This window comes from Platichthys flesus, chromosome 10, assembly GCF_949316205.1.
Source record: "Platichthys flesus chromosome 10, fPlaFle2.1, whole genome shotgun sequence".
Lineage (NCBI taxonomy): Eukaryota > Metazoa > Chordata > Actinopteri > Pleuronectiformes > Pleuronectidae > Platichthys > Platichthys flesus.
This window is the reverse complement of record NC_084954.1, coordinates 21,575,810-21,595,020: the sequence shown is the minus strand read 5'-3', so window position 1 is coordinate 21,595,020 and position 19,211 is coordinate 21,575,810. Positions and strand designations below refer to the sequence as shown.

Here is a 19,211-nt window from a genome sequence, read left to right as displayed (position 1 = left end):
GAAGGTGTCTGATGTTTAAACCTGAAACACCTATGATGCCTGGTTCATCTCTGACAATGCATCCTGGTTGTACCTCGAAGTGTCTCACAGAACTTTTTCTAAACCAAAGCCAGATTAACCTTCTGTCAATTAACTTCCCCTAAAGCTTCCTTAAAAAAACTTTTGGTTGCAGCCCTCATTCGGATTGGTTGATTTATCAAGTAATACATTTTTAAGTTAATACAATTTTTAGCATATCTTTGTCTTTTTGAATTCTTAGTAAGTGCACATTTTGTCGGATTTTAGATTACATTCTATTTGACATTTCTAGAATAAACTTGGTTTAAAAAAGGGACAACAAAATAGTTCCAATAACAGATTATAAACGGGAGTCCAAGCGAGTGGTGTAAATTCCGAGCGGCGCTTGAACTCGTCAGCAGTAGTTCACTGGAGGGAATGGATCTGCGACGCTGGTGTTGTTTTCTATCACGCACACACACTCTCTCGCGCACACACACACACACTGAGACACACACACGCGAAGTGTCAGCTCTGCCGTGACGACGTGAGCTGCTCCGGACCTTCAGCCCGGGAATTCACCGCAGATGGAGCCGGACCACCTCGCCGCTGACACCGCCACAGCTCACCTGAGGGAAAACAAACAAGCAAACACAACACGTACACAGACAAACAGCCGTGTACCGTCGCCGGCGCGCGGGGATGCTTCGCGCGGGAGAAACGCGCGCGCGCTTAATGATAAGTGTTTTAGTCGATAATTAAGTCGTAATTACGTAAGTAGCGTTCAAGGTTGGCGTGTCTGCTGCGCTGCGCTAAATTTAGCAGAGCGAGCCGGAGGAGGACGCGGTCGTGTTTTTCGTCCACGCTGAGGGAGTTTCTACATTTTTCATCAGCGCACCTTGGATCTCAGTCGTCACCACAAAGCAAGTGTGGAGCCGAGGACGACGTCAACACAATTCCAGACAGGTAAGCTACGCTCCCTGCAGCTAGCACACGCGAGCCTGCTTCACGAAAAGTACGATAGAGGACAAGTTAGCCCATTGACTCGAGCTACCGTGCATGGCTTCTAGTGTATGTGTCTTTGTTTCCCCAGTGCCACGGTGAGCTCACAGCCCATCTGGAGTCTGAGTACACTCTGCACATCCCCTGTTGCCACCCATACTGACACTAACACGACTTTCACTTAGCTGAAGCTCAGAGGAAACCAGGATTCACTCCGGTTTGAATGTTATTTTTTGCCACAGTAGTTCTCTTTAAGTCACGTGAACTGTGACAGTAAAAAACCTGAGCACGTTCAACACAGTCAGAGCTGGCTGACATCCAATACGTTGGGTGTAATTAAGCTGATTTGGCTCACTTGTCTGGTGGAGTGGCTCATGCACATGATGTCCTATGAACTGTTGGATGAAACTGTATCAGGCTGACTGGCTCAGACACTGGCGGATTAACGAGGATCGCAGGAGTCAATACATCACAAGTGTGACATGACAAGAGACCCTGGTCGGAGCACATTATGCAGGCTGACATAAGCGGCCACCCTCCTGGCATTCACCCAGCCTCACTTCATTAGTCTGCGGGGACTGCGAAATCCTGAAGTGGTGGTTGCCTGTATCACTGCTGCCTCCTGAACGTGTGCAGCTGAAGTCTGAGCTTCTGTTGTAGTTCTCTCTTCTTCATGACATTCCTGTGCTTCCTTGGACTTAGTGTCACAATCACCGCCTCCACTCATAGTGGACGATTAACACTATTGGCCCCAGACGGGATTAAAAAACAAGTCCGACATGTCTTGTTAATAAATAGAAGTACACGCTCTTCTTATAATCTTCTTTAAATGCTGGTTTGGTGGAAGAAAGGCTTGTAGTGCAGCTGGTATTTAATAGGGTTGGATGCGCATCACCTCTGCTCACTGGCAACAACATCCGGAGTCACATGCCAGGAATTCGTACCTTTGCTATTTATTTCCCTCCTGAGGGGAAAAGTGTGTTATGTGGAATATATTGAGGCATGCAACAGGGGAGCGCATCCAGCTCGGATTGAACTCACAGACCAGAGAGGAGGGGCTGTAACTAGAGGAAGCTCTCCGGCTTTTGCAGCACGGTGGACGGGTTCCTGGCATCTGGCTCGGGTGAGTCGTCCGATGCCAGATTCCCTCTCTTTCCCAGCCTGCCAAAGCCCCTTCATCCCATCTCCCTTATCAAAAGCCCTCGCTGCGACTCCCCACTTCCAGTTCTGTCGTGGCGCTATCAATCATATCTTGCTCTCAGCAGACACCTCTGCTCATTAAGGATGTGAACCTGTAGGTAGCCTGCAGCCCCCCTAGACATTCATCTCTCTCAGCGGGGGGGGGGGGGGGGGGGGGGGGGGGGGGGATCTCACATCTGGAACAGCATTTCAAAACACGGCTCTCAGCAGCAGACACGTAGTGTACACTGATGGATTCAATACATTTTTTAAAGGCTGCCTGTTTAGGAGACGCAGTGCCAGGCATAAAATTAGCAGCACATGAAGTGTGTTACTCATAGACATACACACCTCTAATGGTTTGTTGCCAAAAAGGCAGAATAAAGCAGGTGCAGAGGATGTTTGGAAGTGCGGAGGATAATGCATATTGCAGTACAGTCAGTGGTGATGATAGCTGGCTGGCTTCACATCTTATTCCCTTTGTCCCTCTCTCTCTCTCTCTCTCTTGCTGCTCTGTTCTGTGTAAAAGGTTTCAGCCAAGACAAGTTGAGCTGCTTTCGTGTGTGTGTGACTGAGTGAGTGTGAGTGTGTGTGTGAGAGAGAGGGAGAGAGGACTGCAGGGTGTAGCCCCAGACTTCTTTCTTCCCCCAAGGCACTGCTTCCCGACCATGAATACGCCTTTGTGCTCCAGAAATACTCACAACTAAGGTGGACAACTCGAGAGGGAAGGAGCGCACACATTTGTTTATGCACAAGTGTAAAAATAGAGGAAGGTGTGAAATGACCTTTATTTATAGCAAAGGCCTTATTACTTCACCTGCCCCGAAAAAATTTGTTTACACCTGAAGATCCATCCTGCAAAATAATATATATATTTTCTATAGCCTTTCCTCTCAGTACGTTCTTAAATGTGTCTGTAATGCACTGAGATCTGCACAGGAATGTGAATTAATCTAATGCAATTTGAAATAATTGATAAAAATAACTCTTTAAATAAAGCTTTAAAATGCGAAAAGAGATTATTCAGGGATACTGTAATATAACAATGTTTTTTTTAATAAGCACATGCTAATGCCCCTGTCAGTTTTTAATGTGCTGCATCCACCTCTGGGAGCTTGGCACTAGCATACCGACACAGTGCCGACCTGTTAACCCTCACAGCTACAACAAGCCATCCCCAGATAGCCCATAATGCCGCTCCTTGCAGTCGCCCTGTCACAACACATGTGTCACCACTCAGCAAACTCTGAAACCCTGAGGGCCCTGAACCCAGCTTAGTCACGCCACCGCGGCCAAGACGGCCCCACCACCATTTGCACACTGCGCTGATGCCTTCTGACAGGCTGCAAGCTGGCACAAACAGAAAATCTGAGATGCAACCAAATAAAAACAGAGAAAACATCAATATAACACAGCAGGAGAGTGGAATGTCAGAGGAGGCTGCTGCTTGGCAGACTGTTTCTTTTGTCCAAGAACAGAGTCCTTAAGACAAACAAAAAACAATTGATGTGTGCACAAGGAGGTAAGTGTTGCTCTCTCTCAAAGAATGAAGAACTGTTGGGAGCCAGGTTGTTTAACAGCAATCGGAATGAGGCTTATTTAAGGCAGATAAAAAATTAAGGTTTTTCCATTTTCAATAAGAGCGTGGTATTTCAGTTTGAGAGCAGGACATGTCCAGTTCTTGTTCAGATGTTGTACTGCTTTCACTCAAAACCCTGCAATGGCACTCTAATACCCTGAATTGCCCCTCGTAGAAAACAGTGTTGCCCATAGATCCACTGTATGAATGGCAATAGCCTGTGCTGTTAAGTGCTTTGAGTGGTCAGCAAGACTAGAGCTATATAAATACAGACCATTTGCGCTCCGGCTTCAGCTCCGCTCCTCGCCCTCATGCTGCCTTTATGTACCTGAAACGTCTGCTCTCAGATTTGTTCTCTTCTGGGCATTTTGGGCAACAAATCTGTCAAAATTCCCCAACCAATAGAATGCCATGTGTGGTGATGATGAATCAACTGGCCTTTGTGGTGGTTACTTTTGTTGTTGGCACAGTTCCCATAAATACAGGGGGAAAAGAAACAGGTGGCATATATTTTATTTTTTATCATTGCTAGCAACAGTATTCCGACAAGGAAGAAAATACTATATTGAGTTCGTCGATTTTGCTGATCCATGTTGACCAGGGATCTGCTGGACTCCTGCTCCATGAAGGTGCAATTTATTTCCCTCAAGCAAACCAATGGTCGTACCTGAAGCTAACACACACACAACGATCTACAGTTGAAATTCTATTGGTTGGGTAATCCAAATTAGGATGATAGATTTGTAAAAAACAAACCCATTAATAAACCGGTAAAACAAATTTTAATGCATCAAATATCCTGTGAAAGGATCGTATTGTCACAAGTATATTAAGGAGAAGACCTTGGAGGTTTTCAGTGCCCTTACAAAGCGTTTTGTCATTTATTTATTTACTGCCAGCCTCTGCAAAGCATCTTCAGCTTTTAAGGCTAACTTGCCCAGCGTATTTATTCTCAGTATTTCCGTGTGACGGTGGTCCACTCCACCAGCAGGGGACTAATAGCTCGCTCTGTGCGTTTCAATTTGGATTCATGGTGTACAGTGCAGCGCCTGGTTGTTGCGACTCTTAAAGAGAACTTGATGTCATGAAAGCTAATTATCTATTCTCTATCTGTTCTGTCTTGCTGTGTGCCGCACTGTCTGAGGCCAGCACTTTCACACTTTCCACCCCCATGCCAACCGCCATATTGATGGAGTGAAGCTTCTCCATATTGAGAAGAAGTGGGCTGTATCTTGGCTTAGAGCTTTTAGCTGCATTATGGTGAGCAACATCTCCTTCAGTGGATTAGCCGTTAGTCCATTTTCTGCCTTGTTTTTACCTTGAGGTGGATAGTTGCTAAATCCAGTTATTAAGAGGAAGACAGAAAGTAGATGTATACAGATTTTAGGGCAATAAAAAAATTCATAACATTATGGCTTGTCACACACACAGACATTTATTTGAATATTAATAAAATTACAGCAAACTCAGGATGCCATTGCTTTCAGATGTCCTATATTTTCGTAGCCAAACAAATTAATTATGGTGGCTTACTTTGCTGATAGGTCAAGAGGAAATTTGGTTCTTAAGTTGTGACATCTGTGAAATCTTTCTCGGGGTCCAAGCTCTGCTATGTTAAAGCGGCTACATTGCTGTGTCCCTTGCAGTAATTGTAGATCTCAGGTGGTGGAATAGATTAAATACAATGTGCAACAAATGATGTCTTTTAGTTGTGTTAGCTAATGTTAACAAGCTAGATATAGCTGGTCAAACAGATGTAATCACTGTGAATACTGATATTAAATGAATCGAGTCACGTTCTCTCCTGCTCGTCTGTAGAATAATCTGAAATATATTTAGTTTTTCTTTTTACCCTTATTGATGTCTCCCTAAGAATGTGAATAAATTAGAAGGTTCTGCCATTCCTGTATGCTTGCCACCTTACGGTTCGGACCCAGATATTTCACGTCACATGAAACGTCACACTTACCTAGGGTAAAACAAATCAGTTGTCATGAATAATACGTCAGTTGTTATGAATAATACAATATATTTATATTATAGAATACAGATTGAGGATTTTCAATTGGGCCTATTTAAACCTGACATTCAGTAGTTTCCATCCAATCAAAGCCCAGACATGAACAGAATTTCCAGGAAACTGATGAAAATGCTAATATGCTTCCATCCTCTACTGTGACACAAATATTTAAAAGATCTTAAATAAACAGCTGGTAGCGCTAATTCACCAGTTGTCATTAAACCATGGCAGGAGATGAGGGTGCAACAAGATGAATTAATTAAAGGGCTATTCAAACAATAGAAAAATGTTGAAAATATGGTGAAAAAATGTAACGCGTGCTGTGCTTTATGGGAAATGTAGCATTCTCTTTATTGGTGCTGTGTCTTCAGTGCAAGCTAAAGTTACATTCTATCAGCTTCCATTGCACTTTGTCCATAGCCGGCAAGTATAAAGCTTATATTGGGATATATTCAGATTTCGGGTTGCCGCAGCTCCTTTTAAAAGTCTAAAATTGAAATCAACAAAATACATTATCTGGAAAGTATTAAAATTGCAGGCTGTGCAGTGTGCATTTAAGACTAATAGGACATTTGTCCTGATACTGTAAATGTTATTTGTCCTCAAACTTGATAGAAAAAGTGAAATAGTAAAAACTCTTTCGCAGGGAATAAGTCCATTGTCCAGGCAGGCGTCATGTTTTGTGTGATTAATTTTTCAGTTTTTGCTCTCAATCTTGCCCTGGTAAAAAAACATGAACCCTTCCTAACCATATGTATAATATAACCTGGTGCTCTGTACCTTCAAAACAAAAGCGTAAACTACCAAAAAACAATATGAATATTGATCTTTTATTTTTCATGTTCTAAAGACATAATCTAACCTGTTATATTAAACAAAGCAAAAAGTTTAATAAACAAATGTTTAGCTTTTAAACAGTAAAGAAATCTGTAAATAGCTACAACAGTTAACCCTACTCAATGTTATCGTTCTCATAATCATTAAATAAATTCTAAATAAAATCTTCTTTATCAAGGAACATGTGTTGCCATTTTTGGACTCTTTAATTACATTTATTGAGGTCTTAAAAAGGTCTTTAAAAGCATTCAAGTTGACTTTAAAAATGGTTTAATAACCCTGCTCGAGATAATTGGATTTTAGTGCAACTATCTTAATAGCACCAAGATTTTTGCCGTTTGTACTTTTCCCGTCTTCATGTGTGCAAATAATATAAGAAAGAAAAGGATTTAAAAGCCTAAGCATCAGTGGGACCAGTTAACGCTATAAAGATGCAACAGGTACTTCAACATGTTACACATTTCAGTGGTCCTATCCCTGTCAAAACACTTCAACAGTCACTTTCTGAGTATGTGGGCATAAGCAGCAGGCATCAAACAAAAGTGCAGGGAAGACGGTGACGGTACTCAAGTTTTCTCTCTTCCTGTGAGATTCAAACTGTCCATCGTGACATCACAGAGCTCTGAGGAAGCTCGCTGTTGGATCTCCTGTCAACGTAAACCACAGCCAGCTCTTTCAAGGCAATGCCCACTTGCAGTATTTTCTCACTGTGTAGATGTATTACTCAGATTTGGTCCACCACGCAACTGTCATTGCTATACAGGGATACACACTGACATACAAAAGAGCTGCTCAGACAAAGACCTTGTCAACAGTAACATGTGAAAGGATTTTTTTCACTTCGTACAAATGCACAAGGTTATTGTTGACGCCTTTACCAGTGCTGTATACATATGGAATACATTTTAGTTGACTTTCTTGCTTCCTCAAACTTGCCATTTGATGTCAACTGTCATCACCAGTTAGGGTTTAGAACACAGATCGAAATACACTAGGGTTAAGATGACATTTTATAGTGTTTTTCTTTGAGGAAATTTACTTGGGGTTTGGATTTTTCTACCAAGATATGTTTGTGTTCTTTAATGTCAGTATAGTTTTACATTTCCCTCGATGCTTTTTGGAGCTCTAGGAAGAAAAATAGTGTTTTATGTCGATCTTTGAGCCTCTCATCTGATTGGCCAACAGTTCTCTGGGTGAAGTACAGCCAAGTCAACCCCAGAAAGCAGACATTAGATTATATCTGGCGACATTTAATTTGTCTTGTAGCTTGTCAGGCTTGATTTTTGTGTTAATAGTTTAAATAACAAAGGTTTGATGGTGACTATATTGTTGTGACATTGCAACGTTGTGGAAGTTCTGTCTCGGTACTACACAGTTTCTGGGCCTATTTTCCGAAATGCTACAACCGTTATCATAAATGCTAGGTACACAAAAGTCACATACCTCGGTTTTGAGGTCACGGTTCGGTCAAGTAGAAAAAGGGGAAAGAAAATGTAACAAATTGTATTTATTTATTTTTATTAAACACTGGTTAATTGAATGGAGTATGGCTATTTCTTTCTAAAAGGCACAAATATATTTTTTTAGAAGTAAATAGTCTCTCAAATAAATATGGTTTATGTTTGTTTGTTGGGTTTTATTAACTTGTCAACATTGTTTGCAGAAAGGGTGACCATGCTGGCACAAACAATGTTTCCCTCTGTGGAGAACACTCTTACATTAGGGACTGAGGTTTATAAAGGGCTGGTATGAATTGCTGACTGCAATGCGGTTGAGAGGGATCTTTGTAACGTATGTTAAATTACTTTTAGTGTATGTTTGAACCCTGCGTTCTCAACAACAGAGAACGGACGCATACCTGCTGTAAGACAAACACCTATGGTGATTTTTACTGCTTTTACACAGTCTGAATTATTTGCTGCTTATATGCCATGGGGTGCTCGATTTGCACTGAACTAGTTTTCTCCTTGTCCCACTGTTAGTGGCACATCGCACTGGAGGTACCGGTTCAAACGAGTCGTTGCACAATGTCGGCATACAGCGATCCACTTGGTCAGTCGTCATTATAGTTCCCACACAGCAGACTCAAATGACGAGGGAGACTGTTTAAACGGCTGTTTTTCTGCGGTTGCCATGAACACTAGCCCACAGCACATCCGGTCCTTTGCTAAAGTCGTCCCTCGGAATTTGAGACCCGTATTGACCCACATATGTTCCACATTTTGAGTCACTGCATTCTTTTCGTACACGTGCGTACCAAACTGAAAGGCCTGTACCGAACATTTTCGGTAAAGATACATGTACCGATACACACCTAATAAATACATAGTGTGTGTATGCATTGTTCGTCTTTATTTGATTTGGGATTTTGATGAATTGGGAGTGTCAATCATTGATGCTTATGGTAAATGGCAGAACTAAATCTCACCAACGCTCACACACCCATACAATTCCCCGTTTTACCATTTATCTTCCTGATTCTGTGCAGTTGTTCCTTTGTGACACAGAGCATGCTGCTTGTGTGTGCTGCAGAGACCCTTTCAGTCAGACTGGAATCTATTTTGAATAGAAAACCACAGACATGAACTCCTTTCAGCGCTCTCTGTTTCCCTAAGGCTCGGAAACACTTACTAAACACCTGGCCAAAAGAACAGGGAGTAAACACTTTACACAGACACACACACACATGTAGAGTGATACAGCAAACACTGACATACACATGCTGGATCAATTAGAAATACTGAGGCCGCAGAGAAAAATACTATAATATAGAGAGAGCACATAGTTTATTAGAGGCGTTTCATACTCCCTCTGAATCTCTGTAAGAAAGTAAATCTTCTCCCATGTATGGCATGTATATCAGTTTTTCTTTGACTGTTTTTTTTATTAAATGAGCAGTTGAAGTAGATAGAACTTGCAAATACTAAATAAATAAATAATTCAGTTGGTACCCTCAAAATATGAAAACAGTCACTCCGTGGACTTTTTCACTCAGTCATTACAACAAGAAATATGTTATTGAAACGTCTTGTTTCAGACTTCCTCCCCCATATGAGTCAATCAGGATCACACTCGTCATTCCGCCCCTCGTCATTCCGCCCCAGCCGGTACCAGTCCAGCCTCGGAACCCACCAACCCCGCTCCCCGTCAACTCCACCAACACCCCTCCGCACCGATCGTGACACCAAGCAGACTTGTTGCTGAGGTAGCAGCTTGTTAGATACCACAGGCTAACCACAACAACTTATACTCCGTATTGAAACTCTGTTACGCTACTCCTACATTAGCCGACTGTCCTGCTAAAAGTTAAACAAACATGAGGACGGTGTAACCTACCCTTTCAGAAACATTCTGTTGTAACCGACTGTAAATATGTGACTGGTCTTCATTAGCTGAAAACATAACAACAGGACTTTCAGCTGTGTTTACCAGAGTGAATGCGCCAGAATCAGACCAGTGATAGGCCTGGTCGCGTGTCACTCAAAGTCTGAGTGGAATCTGTTGCTTGTGAGAGCAACAGATATGGCTGTGCACTCTGCCACAGCCATCACCAGTCAGATATAAATATCCAATGAACGCAAAGGTAAGTACAAATGTGTCGAGAGTAGTCAGTATTTATGCAGTTCCGTATAGTTGTGTGCCTTTGTATTGCCTTTTGCACCACTTCCACCAGAGATCTATTTTCAACAATAGAGGTCATGCCTGCAGACCAGTTTGGTCTTGAAGAAGATTGTAGTATGTAAAGTAAAATGGATCTTTGTTTAAATGCATATGTTGCATATATATATATATATACATCCAATCAATACTAGAATTGAATGCAAACCCCTAATTAAAACAGAAAACAGCACCTGTAGTATATGTGAAAAGCCAGAATCAGACATGGGTAGTGTGGTCCAGGAACACCTTGGTTGGCTGTCATGGCCTTAGCTGACTTCCCCTCCAACATATTTGAGGACAGTACAAGCTGTACATGCTGCCGAGTGTGTGTGCGCCTGTCTATCTTAGCGCTGGAGGGAGTGAGTCAATCACAGCAGCAGAAATCATCCCTGCGGGCGATCTGTCTCCACTCATGACAAGGCTCCTAAGGCACTTATCTTTCCCTCCCTGACTCCTTCCATCCCTCCCTCGGCTCCCCCCCTCTAGCCCTCTTCCCATTCTCCTCCTATTCTCTTCCACTCTGTATCCCTCCCATGGTTTGTCTTGTGCCCTGGCACTGCAATTAACTTCTCGTCATCAAAGGGTGTAATGAAAACGGAGGCGAGATAGAGAGTCAGTCAGAGGTGGGGAAGCTGTGAGAGAGGGAAGATAAGAGGGATGAAGCCAGAGGAGCTGTGACTGAACAGAGGTGAAGCAGTGCCTCGCATACACTCACGCACACTCGCATACACTTGTACATACTCACAGGTTCCTTTTCCCCCCTCAAAATACACACTCTTTTTAACACAATCAAACACACTTCTACACACACACAGCTCACTCTCACTCGGTCTCACATTCCTGCGAGTCGCAGACAGAAATAGAAAAAGAGAGGGATGATATCCCCCAGGAGATTTTTTCTCTCCTCATTCCATGTTTTTATTTCTCAATCCTCTTCTCCCTTCCTCTTTCACAGACCCAGACACACACATGTTCAGTCTCCCCTCCTCCTCCTTTTCTGTGAAGAACAAGAAATATTGGTGTACATGTAGAGAGGCTGCTCTGTCGATATTCTCATTGTTTTGCTTTTTTCTTCACCACCCTGGTTCAGAGAGCTGTCATCTGTGACCGCCGTTGAAAGGATGTCAGCAAGGGAGACAGAGGGGTTGAGAGAGAGAGATTGAGACTTGGGGATGAAAGAGACGGTAAAAGAGGGAGGGGGAGTTTTGGAGATGGAGGTCCCTGCGGAGGGCAGAGGGAGTGATGGCATGCTTCTTTCTTTGTGCCCGAGCAAACGCAGCAACAACAGCAGTGAGGGGAGGTGATGGAGAGGAAAATAGCTGAGGGTAAAAAAGTAGCTCATGGGGGAAATGAGAAAAGCCAAAGTTGCTAATTAACCATGGCACTCGCGCTCAATAACATTGACATAATTGGCCCTAGTTGGTGGTCGTTTGTGGTGGAGCCCTCAGCAGCGGAATCTAGCACAACACAACACGCAATAAAATGTGAATAATCTGTGATGTAACACAGTGGATTATGACCAAAACTGGAGTAGTTGAGTTGCAGGCTCCATCAGACAGTGAGAAGAAACACAAACCTCTTTAATGAGTCCTCTGATCTAAACAGAGTGACCAGCTTTGTCTTTTCACCTGCCGTTGGTCGACACATAGTATTCCACTTGTCAGTATTGCAGTGGTGACAACTGGCTTCGCACATAGAAACTGTCCTGTCACTTTAATAAGTTGGTAAATCACAGGGTATCATTTTACACATCTTGTTCATGTGTGAGAACAAGATTGAGTGTAAATTAACAAAAGACAGATTAATGATGCAGAAATACTACTGGGCTGTTTGAGTTGACTGTGGATCTTAACTCTAATAAATCCTTGCAAATATTAAATGTAAAGCCATAATCTATTGCTCCTCATTGCTGGTAGATACGTTTGGTAAGAGCAGCCGAGTCCAGGGTGATGTGTCTGTGGTTTCTGTTAAAAGCAAACAGTTTAGAAGCAGCTCATGGAAATAAAACTATTCATCCAGGCAAAGCAGAGAGCTTATTGAAGCGGACATTTCAATCAGCCACCCAACGGGGGTAAGGTTGAAATGGTGCCGCCCCAGTTTGGTCTGTCAAGATGGGTTGTGGGACATGACGTCTGTTGTTGCGGGCAGGTTGAGGAGGGGCAGGAGACGCTTCGAGGAGGCGGTCCAGACGCTTGTGCTTCAAACAGCTGGCTTTGCATTCTGCATGAAGGGGAGGAAACAACAACGCACCAAATGACAGCCATTCCACTGTGATCAAAAGGACGATAAAGTTTCTCACTGTGGATTTAGAGAGTCACAGACAGACTTTGGCTCTTAGGACCCTCTGCGTCTTCACAGTAGGGCTCTGTCTTCAGATTGAAAAAAGATCTGTTGGCAGGTGAGAACGTCTCCCCGTCAAATCCTGTATCAGGATTTGATGCAGATAAATGTTTTTATCTGCATCACTTATTTGAAACATAACGTGATATAGCTTCAAATATGTTTATTATTTAAAAACGGACAAAATTAACATGAACTCAAAACAAGTATTGTGTCTGTTGGATTCCGTTTGTCAAGATGTTTGCTTTGTGCACTGGCACAGCACACATCCCCTCTGCTTCCCAGATTACCATGCTGTTGACCCAGCTTCCCAGGGCATTTCCATGTGTGGGATCCGTTTCAGTGAACAAATTGGTGTCAAACATCTCACTAACTCTCCTACCTCCTAATCAATAGGGAATTCGTGGTGTGGGTGGGTGTCATCTCTCCATCTGTGTCCCACTTGTCACATATCACAGAGTTGCCAGCCATCTGCCAATTTTTCCTGCTCTCCATTATTGTTGTTCAGATTCGTCACGCAGCTTGCACAGACGCTGGTTACTCCTCCACGAAACAACAACGTATTTGCCAGAATCAAAGATGAGCATCTTGTTAATGTTTACCACATCATTAATACAAATTTCAACTAAATGCTTGTGAGGTTGATAGGAAATACCACGTTAATGTGGTGCAATATTTTACATTATATATCATTTAGCTGACGAACTGGTACAGAATATACTCAAGATAAATGTGTTCATTTTGAAGAATGCAATAAAATGAAAGTAACCTTAGTTTATTATTCTGTTTATTAATCTGTGGAAATGCCCTGTTCTACTGATCAATATGTCTATGATAAGAAGGGGACATGATCGTGATGTGAGTGCTTTGTTGCTTTACAGACCGAAGTCGGGGAGAGAGATGACCCTCGTTTTGTCCATGAATCCTTTCCTGGACCCAGAGGGAGACCAACCGCTCTCTGCATATCAGCCCATATGGGAATCGGAGCGCTGCAGTAAGACCTGCCAGTCAAACCCGGCCCCGCCATGCAACTCGGACGAGCAATTTACTCAAGGTACACGCAACAAAAACAGATGTTCACTCTATCATTTATTTAGGTTGATCAGATACTGTTCCACAGAGAAAGCTCAGGCTGTGGTTGCATAGTTGTTCAAAGAATGGCACTTCAGATAATTCATGGATTCTACACCTTAAATGTATCGTGCTGTGACCTATAGTAACTCGGAAGCATTCTTATAAGTGTCGATTTTGAAAACAGACAGTAATGTTTGGTTCCATGTCCAAGCTGTGGTAACATTGTTCCACATTGTAGTGACTTATGGTCGTGTTTTTCTCTCTGCAGAACCCCCTTGTAGGCGAGTTCCTGGTCATGTGTCAGTGTCAAGGATTGCATACTTCAAGAGGAAGTTTGTTGATGATGATGATGAGCCGTCCTTCAGTTTTAGGACATACTGCCAGACTGTGAGTAACTATACAGTTATGATTTCAGAGCACACCACTTATCCTAATAAGCATGTCCCATGCTGAGGACAATGACTGTATAGTCCTTATGGAAGTCCAGGCAGTTAATTTTCAAGCTTGTTTATTTAAGAGCCAATTTTGATGCGTATAAATATTTGAAGGTACTGTTGTCTACCCCAAACCTCAATCAGAACAGATTTATATAAATGTCCTTTGGTAAAACAGAAGACTGATGTTATAATTTAAGTGTAATACTTATGCTTGCTTGCAGTTGTCTTTTTTATGTTCACTTTCGCTTGATCTGTAGATTTGCATTTGTATCTTATTTTGAAAGGTGAAGAACTCTTACTCTGACCCTTTGCTAACTGAAGTTGATTAAAATTGGCTGGTAAATGTATACTTATCGAACTTTGCTTAAAGTAATTGATCAGGTTACATAGATCTAACAGGATATTCTCCTTTAGGTGGCCCCAGTCTTGGAGGAGCGTGCCCACGTGCTGCGTCTCTCCTTGGAGAAGATGAGATTCATTGACGACCCTGAGGCCTTCCTCCGTCGCTCCGTTCTCGTTAACAACCTCCTTCGCCGCCTGCGAGCTGAGATCCTGCTCCAGAGCACTGACTGGTGCTTCCCCCCAAACCCAGCATTCGCCACTGGCCCTTGCGTCCTTCCACCCGGCACTAACCCAGCGCACCAGGCAATCCATGGAGCAGTACCCCGGATTTGCCTAGCACCCCAAGCCGGACCACCCTTCCGTAAACGCTTACGAATGGTCCGCGCAGGACAGGGTAATCTTCGCCCTGACTGTGCCCAGACATGTTGCTGCATTTACGCAGCGGCCGCCACTGCAGGACACTACCTCCATCTCCCATTCTCCATGTATGATGCTGCCCTCTCTACCTGCCCGTCCACATCACACTCCTCCTCATTTTTTCAGCTAGCTAGCCATAGTAAGTTAGGGCTGACAGTTGCTGTGGAAGAGCGTGATGATGAGGATGAAGATGTTGAAGAGGAGGAGGAAAATGAAGAGGAGGAAGAAGAAGAAGAAGAAGATGAAAGGGAAGAGGAGGAGGAGGAGGAAGAAGAAGAAGAAGAAGAAGATGATGAAAGAAGACCAGGGCCATCCGTTGATGTTGTAAAAGACAAATCAAGTCAGAAAAGGACCAGGACTTTGCTTGGTCATGTACACACAAGGACAGAGGAAGACACCTGCATGACAGATAGAGTGGAAGATGAGGAGGAGGGAGAGCAGGAGGAGGAAGAGGACGAGCAAGAGGGGGAGGGGGAGGAAGAGGAGCAGGTCATGCGACCATGTCAGTGGGTCTCAGAAAGAGAGCTCCACAAGTTAAGCTTCTGGCACCGCAGGGCTCACAGACAATGACCGGACTTTCTGAGATTCAACTCACATTCTACATCAGAGATGTAATCATGACGACAGCTATCATTAGTTGAAGATTACGCAGATGAAGGTGCAAGTTACTTACCTTATTAAAATGCCAAGTCAACTTCATTTTAAAGGTCTCATATACACAGAAAAGCTCAATACAACACACAATTGCTAGTGTTTTGGTTAGATGAAAAATGTATAGAAATAAATATTTGGCCTATTTTAGCACTGGAAACATCTCTCTAGCAAGTATAAATGCTAATGTCACATAGGTGGGATCTGAAATCCAAAAGGTGAAGTGAAGCTTGCTATTGCACTGTCTACAAGACCATTGTAAAAGCCCCACAGCACAACACTTAAGTCTCAAATGGGGCTTTATATTGGTGCAACGGTCTCATTTCAGGACCCTAAACAAGCCTATCAAAAGAAGGGATATGGATAGTGTGTGCTTCTGTATGTGTGTGTTTGCAAGATATGATGTAGCATTTTTAAACTTGAGTTTAAGCTATTTTTTTCATTATGAAACACGGGTTACACCTGAGTGTGTGTGCCTGTTGATTTTGATGCTGTCTTCAGGCAATGGCAAGTGACTGTGCTTCAGCGCGGGCACAATGTGTGTTCTTCAAATTATTTTACGAGACAACAATCATAAACATTGTTTTGAAATGTTAAACCACAATTTCAAGTGCCTTAGTGTTTTTATAGATACATGTGTATTGTGTTAATGTAATTGTTCTTGTTACTAAGTAGCTTTCTTGCATTCCAAATGTGTTTGACTAAAACCGGGCATGTAGTTAAATGCAGGGATTCTTTCAAATGTTGGTTAAAGTTTTGAATCTGACAAAATGTCCACACCCTCTGTTTGTTTTAAATACAAAATGCATGTTTTCTAGCACTGCCTGTATTGACAATGCACAAATGTAAAGCCAACCTTCAAGGCCAGTTGCAAAAGCCTTGAAAAGATACTTCTATTCAAAACCTCATTCACGTTTTTTTTTTAAAGCAGAAAAGGCTTGTTATGGTTTTGTTGAGGAGCATTTCTTAAAACAATTTGAATCTAAAAATAGCTGATTTCAACAATTTAAACGTGCTATATGTAAGTTTTCTCTTGCTGGGAGAGGGTGGTCGTCTTCGAAGAGCTTCAGCCTTTCTAACTATTGGAAGAGATTATAATCCGACCTAAGAGCAGCGCTGCTTCTTGAGGGCAGACTGAATGCTACAGTAGCTTGCTATTGGAAATTGACAAGTCCAGCTAAATTGTTAGCATACTAACTTTGGTAGAAGTAAAGAAGTGATAGAAAAAGAAGCAAAACAAGAGTTGTCTCTCTTCCACTGGAGGCAGGTCTTTGTTAGTAAAAGCACAAAGTTTGATGCGGATCTCCCAAATGGTTCTTCTAGATTATAGAAGTAAACTGCTGTTAATGCTAATGTTGGCTCTGTAGCTGTAGCAAAGACTTACATATAGCTCCTTTAAATTGCAACATATAATTAGATACTGTTAATACAATTTTACCAATGTCGGTTTAGCTTTTTCCTCCCAATCATTTGTTTAAGAATTTCAGACCACAAATATTTCATTATCAAGCCATAAACACTCTACTTTCGATAAAAGCCAATAGCTTGCCAATGCCAATTCAATAGCTAGTGGCTAGAGATCTGCCTAACAAACTGTTTAAAGTTTTTCAAAAATAGCCACATTTAGCAACAAGTCATAGTACAACATTTTGGGAAATATGCTTAATACCTTTCTTGCCGAGAGGTAGATTACCCCTTTTTCTATATATACATTATGAAGCCAATGTCAGGAGACGATTTACATAGCTTAGCATGAAGACTTAGTTTAGTTTATCTTAAAGACTAGAACAATTTAATAATAGGCCAGGTAACACTCCTTTGTTCTGCAGATTAAGTAAATAACATATAACATGCTAACTAGGGTTTTTTAGAGGTTTCTTTAATGAGATTTTGTTTCCCTAAATCAGAGCAGGCTGGCTGTTCCATCATGTTAACAGTTTTGATGCTAAGCTAACGCTGTGATGCCTCGCTCCAGCTTCATATTTACAGAACAGACATGCAACCGATATTGATCTTATCACCTGGCAAGTGAGCAAATAAACATATTTCCCGAAATGCTGAACTTGATTAAAACAATAAGCAATCACATGTCTGCGTTAGTGAGACGTTCTGTCATAATAGCATGATCAGTGGTTTCTTGTTTGATGGCGTCCCTCTTCTAAAGATTAGGGTCCTCACACTGATGACGAACCAAAGTAGTGAAAAATGGAGAACTATATCAGTCAGAATTAATATTTTTATTTCTTCATTTTTACTTTACTTTTTTTACTTACTTTTTTTGTGATGTACCTTAAGACAAAAGGATCCACCTTGTAAATCTTTTGATTTACAAGGTGGATCCTTTTTTCTTTTTTTTTTCTGAAGTTTAATACTGACTGCATCAGTGACACTACAACAGGACGAGTAGGAGTACCAGCCCATTTCATTTTAATTCTGTAAAACATGATTATCTGTGTCTCATATTATATTTTAATTTTTTGATAAAAGGATTTGACAAAGCAATATCTGTTTCTGAGACAAGAATGTGTACAACTGCATTGTCTGTTAATAAAAACAACAAAAGAGCAAGTTCTGCTCGGATAATTTTATGTGATGTTCTGTGACAAGTGTAAAGATCAGTAAAAGAAATGTTGAAAACATATTGCTTCCTCCTTTATTCCCTCTCATTACAGCCATGCTGATCCTTGCAGCTTTCAAACACAATTCAGTGTGAGTGCGTGCACGCTCATGTGCGTGTGTGGATTCCTCTTTATTGTCTTGCCTCCCCTCCTGTCTGCTGTTCAGTGGAGTGTGGCGCTGCAGCTTATTGCACTCGCCAAATGTCTCTCAGGTGTCACTTCGCTGCTCGACTCTTGTTAATCTTCCTGACATTACGCTCAGAGCAGTCACCTCCACACTCCTCCCTGCACCCGCTGTCATATCTATTGTCCCCGCAATATTCACTTATGTTGAAACATAAAAAAGACCCCTTCGCCTGCATCACACAACCTAGAGATAAGCCAGAGACTATTTGGAAATATTCGTTTCCATATCCTATCCTTGAGCATAATGCACTCGGTGCTTACACAGCACTGTCATCCATTGGCATTACTGGGTTTGCTACGCCATTCTGGCAAACACACACTGTAAAAAGCGTGTGTGTGAGTGTGTGTGGTTAGGATGTAAGAGTGTGAAGTGGGGAGGTTAAATCAAGGGTCTGACCATCCTGACAGCACTGTTGCGAGGTGAGGATGGAAGATCATCTTTTCACGGCACCTCTTCCACAGGGGTGTATCCTGCCGCTCATTCAGCGCCCATCTTTCTCTGCCTCTACTTAAGATCGCTCAGTATCACTGTCTCGCATTCACTTCTCTTGCAATGGCTGGATAACAACCTTTTAATAGATTCACCATTAAGCATTACACACATGCTATATAAAAAAGTTAATTATTTCATCAGCTGTACAGCCCTGTCAGACCACCTGTCCTGTTCCAAACATGCTCTGTAATACTAAATTTAAATCGGATGCTATTCAACATTATTGATCATGTTACGTTGTAGTTACATAATTATACAATGCATTGCACTGTCAGATGTTTATTTTTCAACAATTTAGCCACAATTTCAGTTTTTCCACCACCCATTAAATACTTCAACTAACTACCTAATTCATTTATCATATAGTACGGTTTGTTGG

The 19,211-nt window shown here is 42.1% G+C and overlaps 1 protein-coding gene across 1 annotated transcript; it reads left to right on the top strand.

Annotated features, from left to right (window-relative positions):
• Positions 1-417: 417 nt before the first annotated feature.
• On the top strand, positions 418-18,174 carry LOC133962244 (SERTA domain-containing protein 4-like). The gene is made up of 4 exons (XM_062397772.1): positions 418-963; positions 13,496-13,668; positions 13,957-14,075; positions 14,540-18,174. Exons 2-4 carry the CDS (start codon positions 13,515-13,517, stop codon positions 15,452-15,454), a joined length of 1,188 nt encoding a protein of 395 aa, XP_062253756.1. The 5' UTR covers positions 418-963; positions 13,496-13,514; the 3' UTR covers positions 15,455-18,174.
• The last annotated feature ends 1,037 nt before the right edge of the window (positions 18,175-19,211 follow it).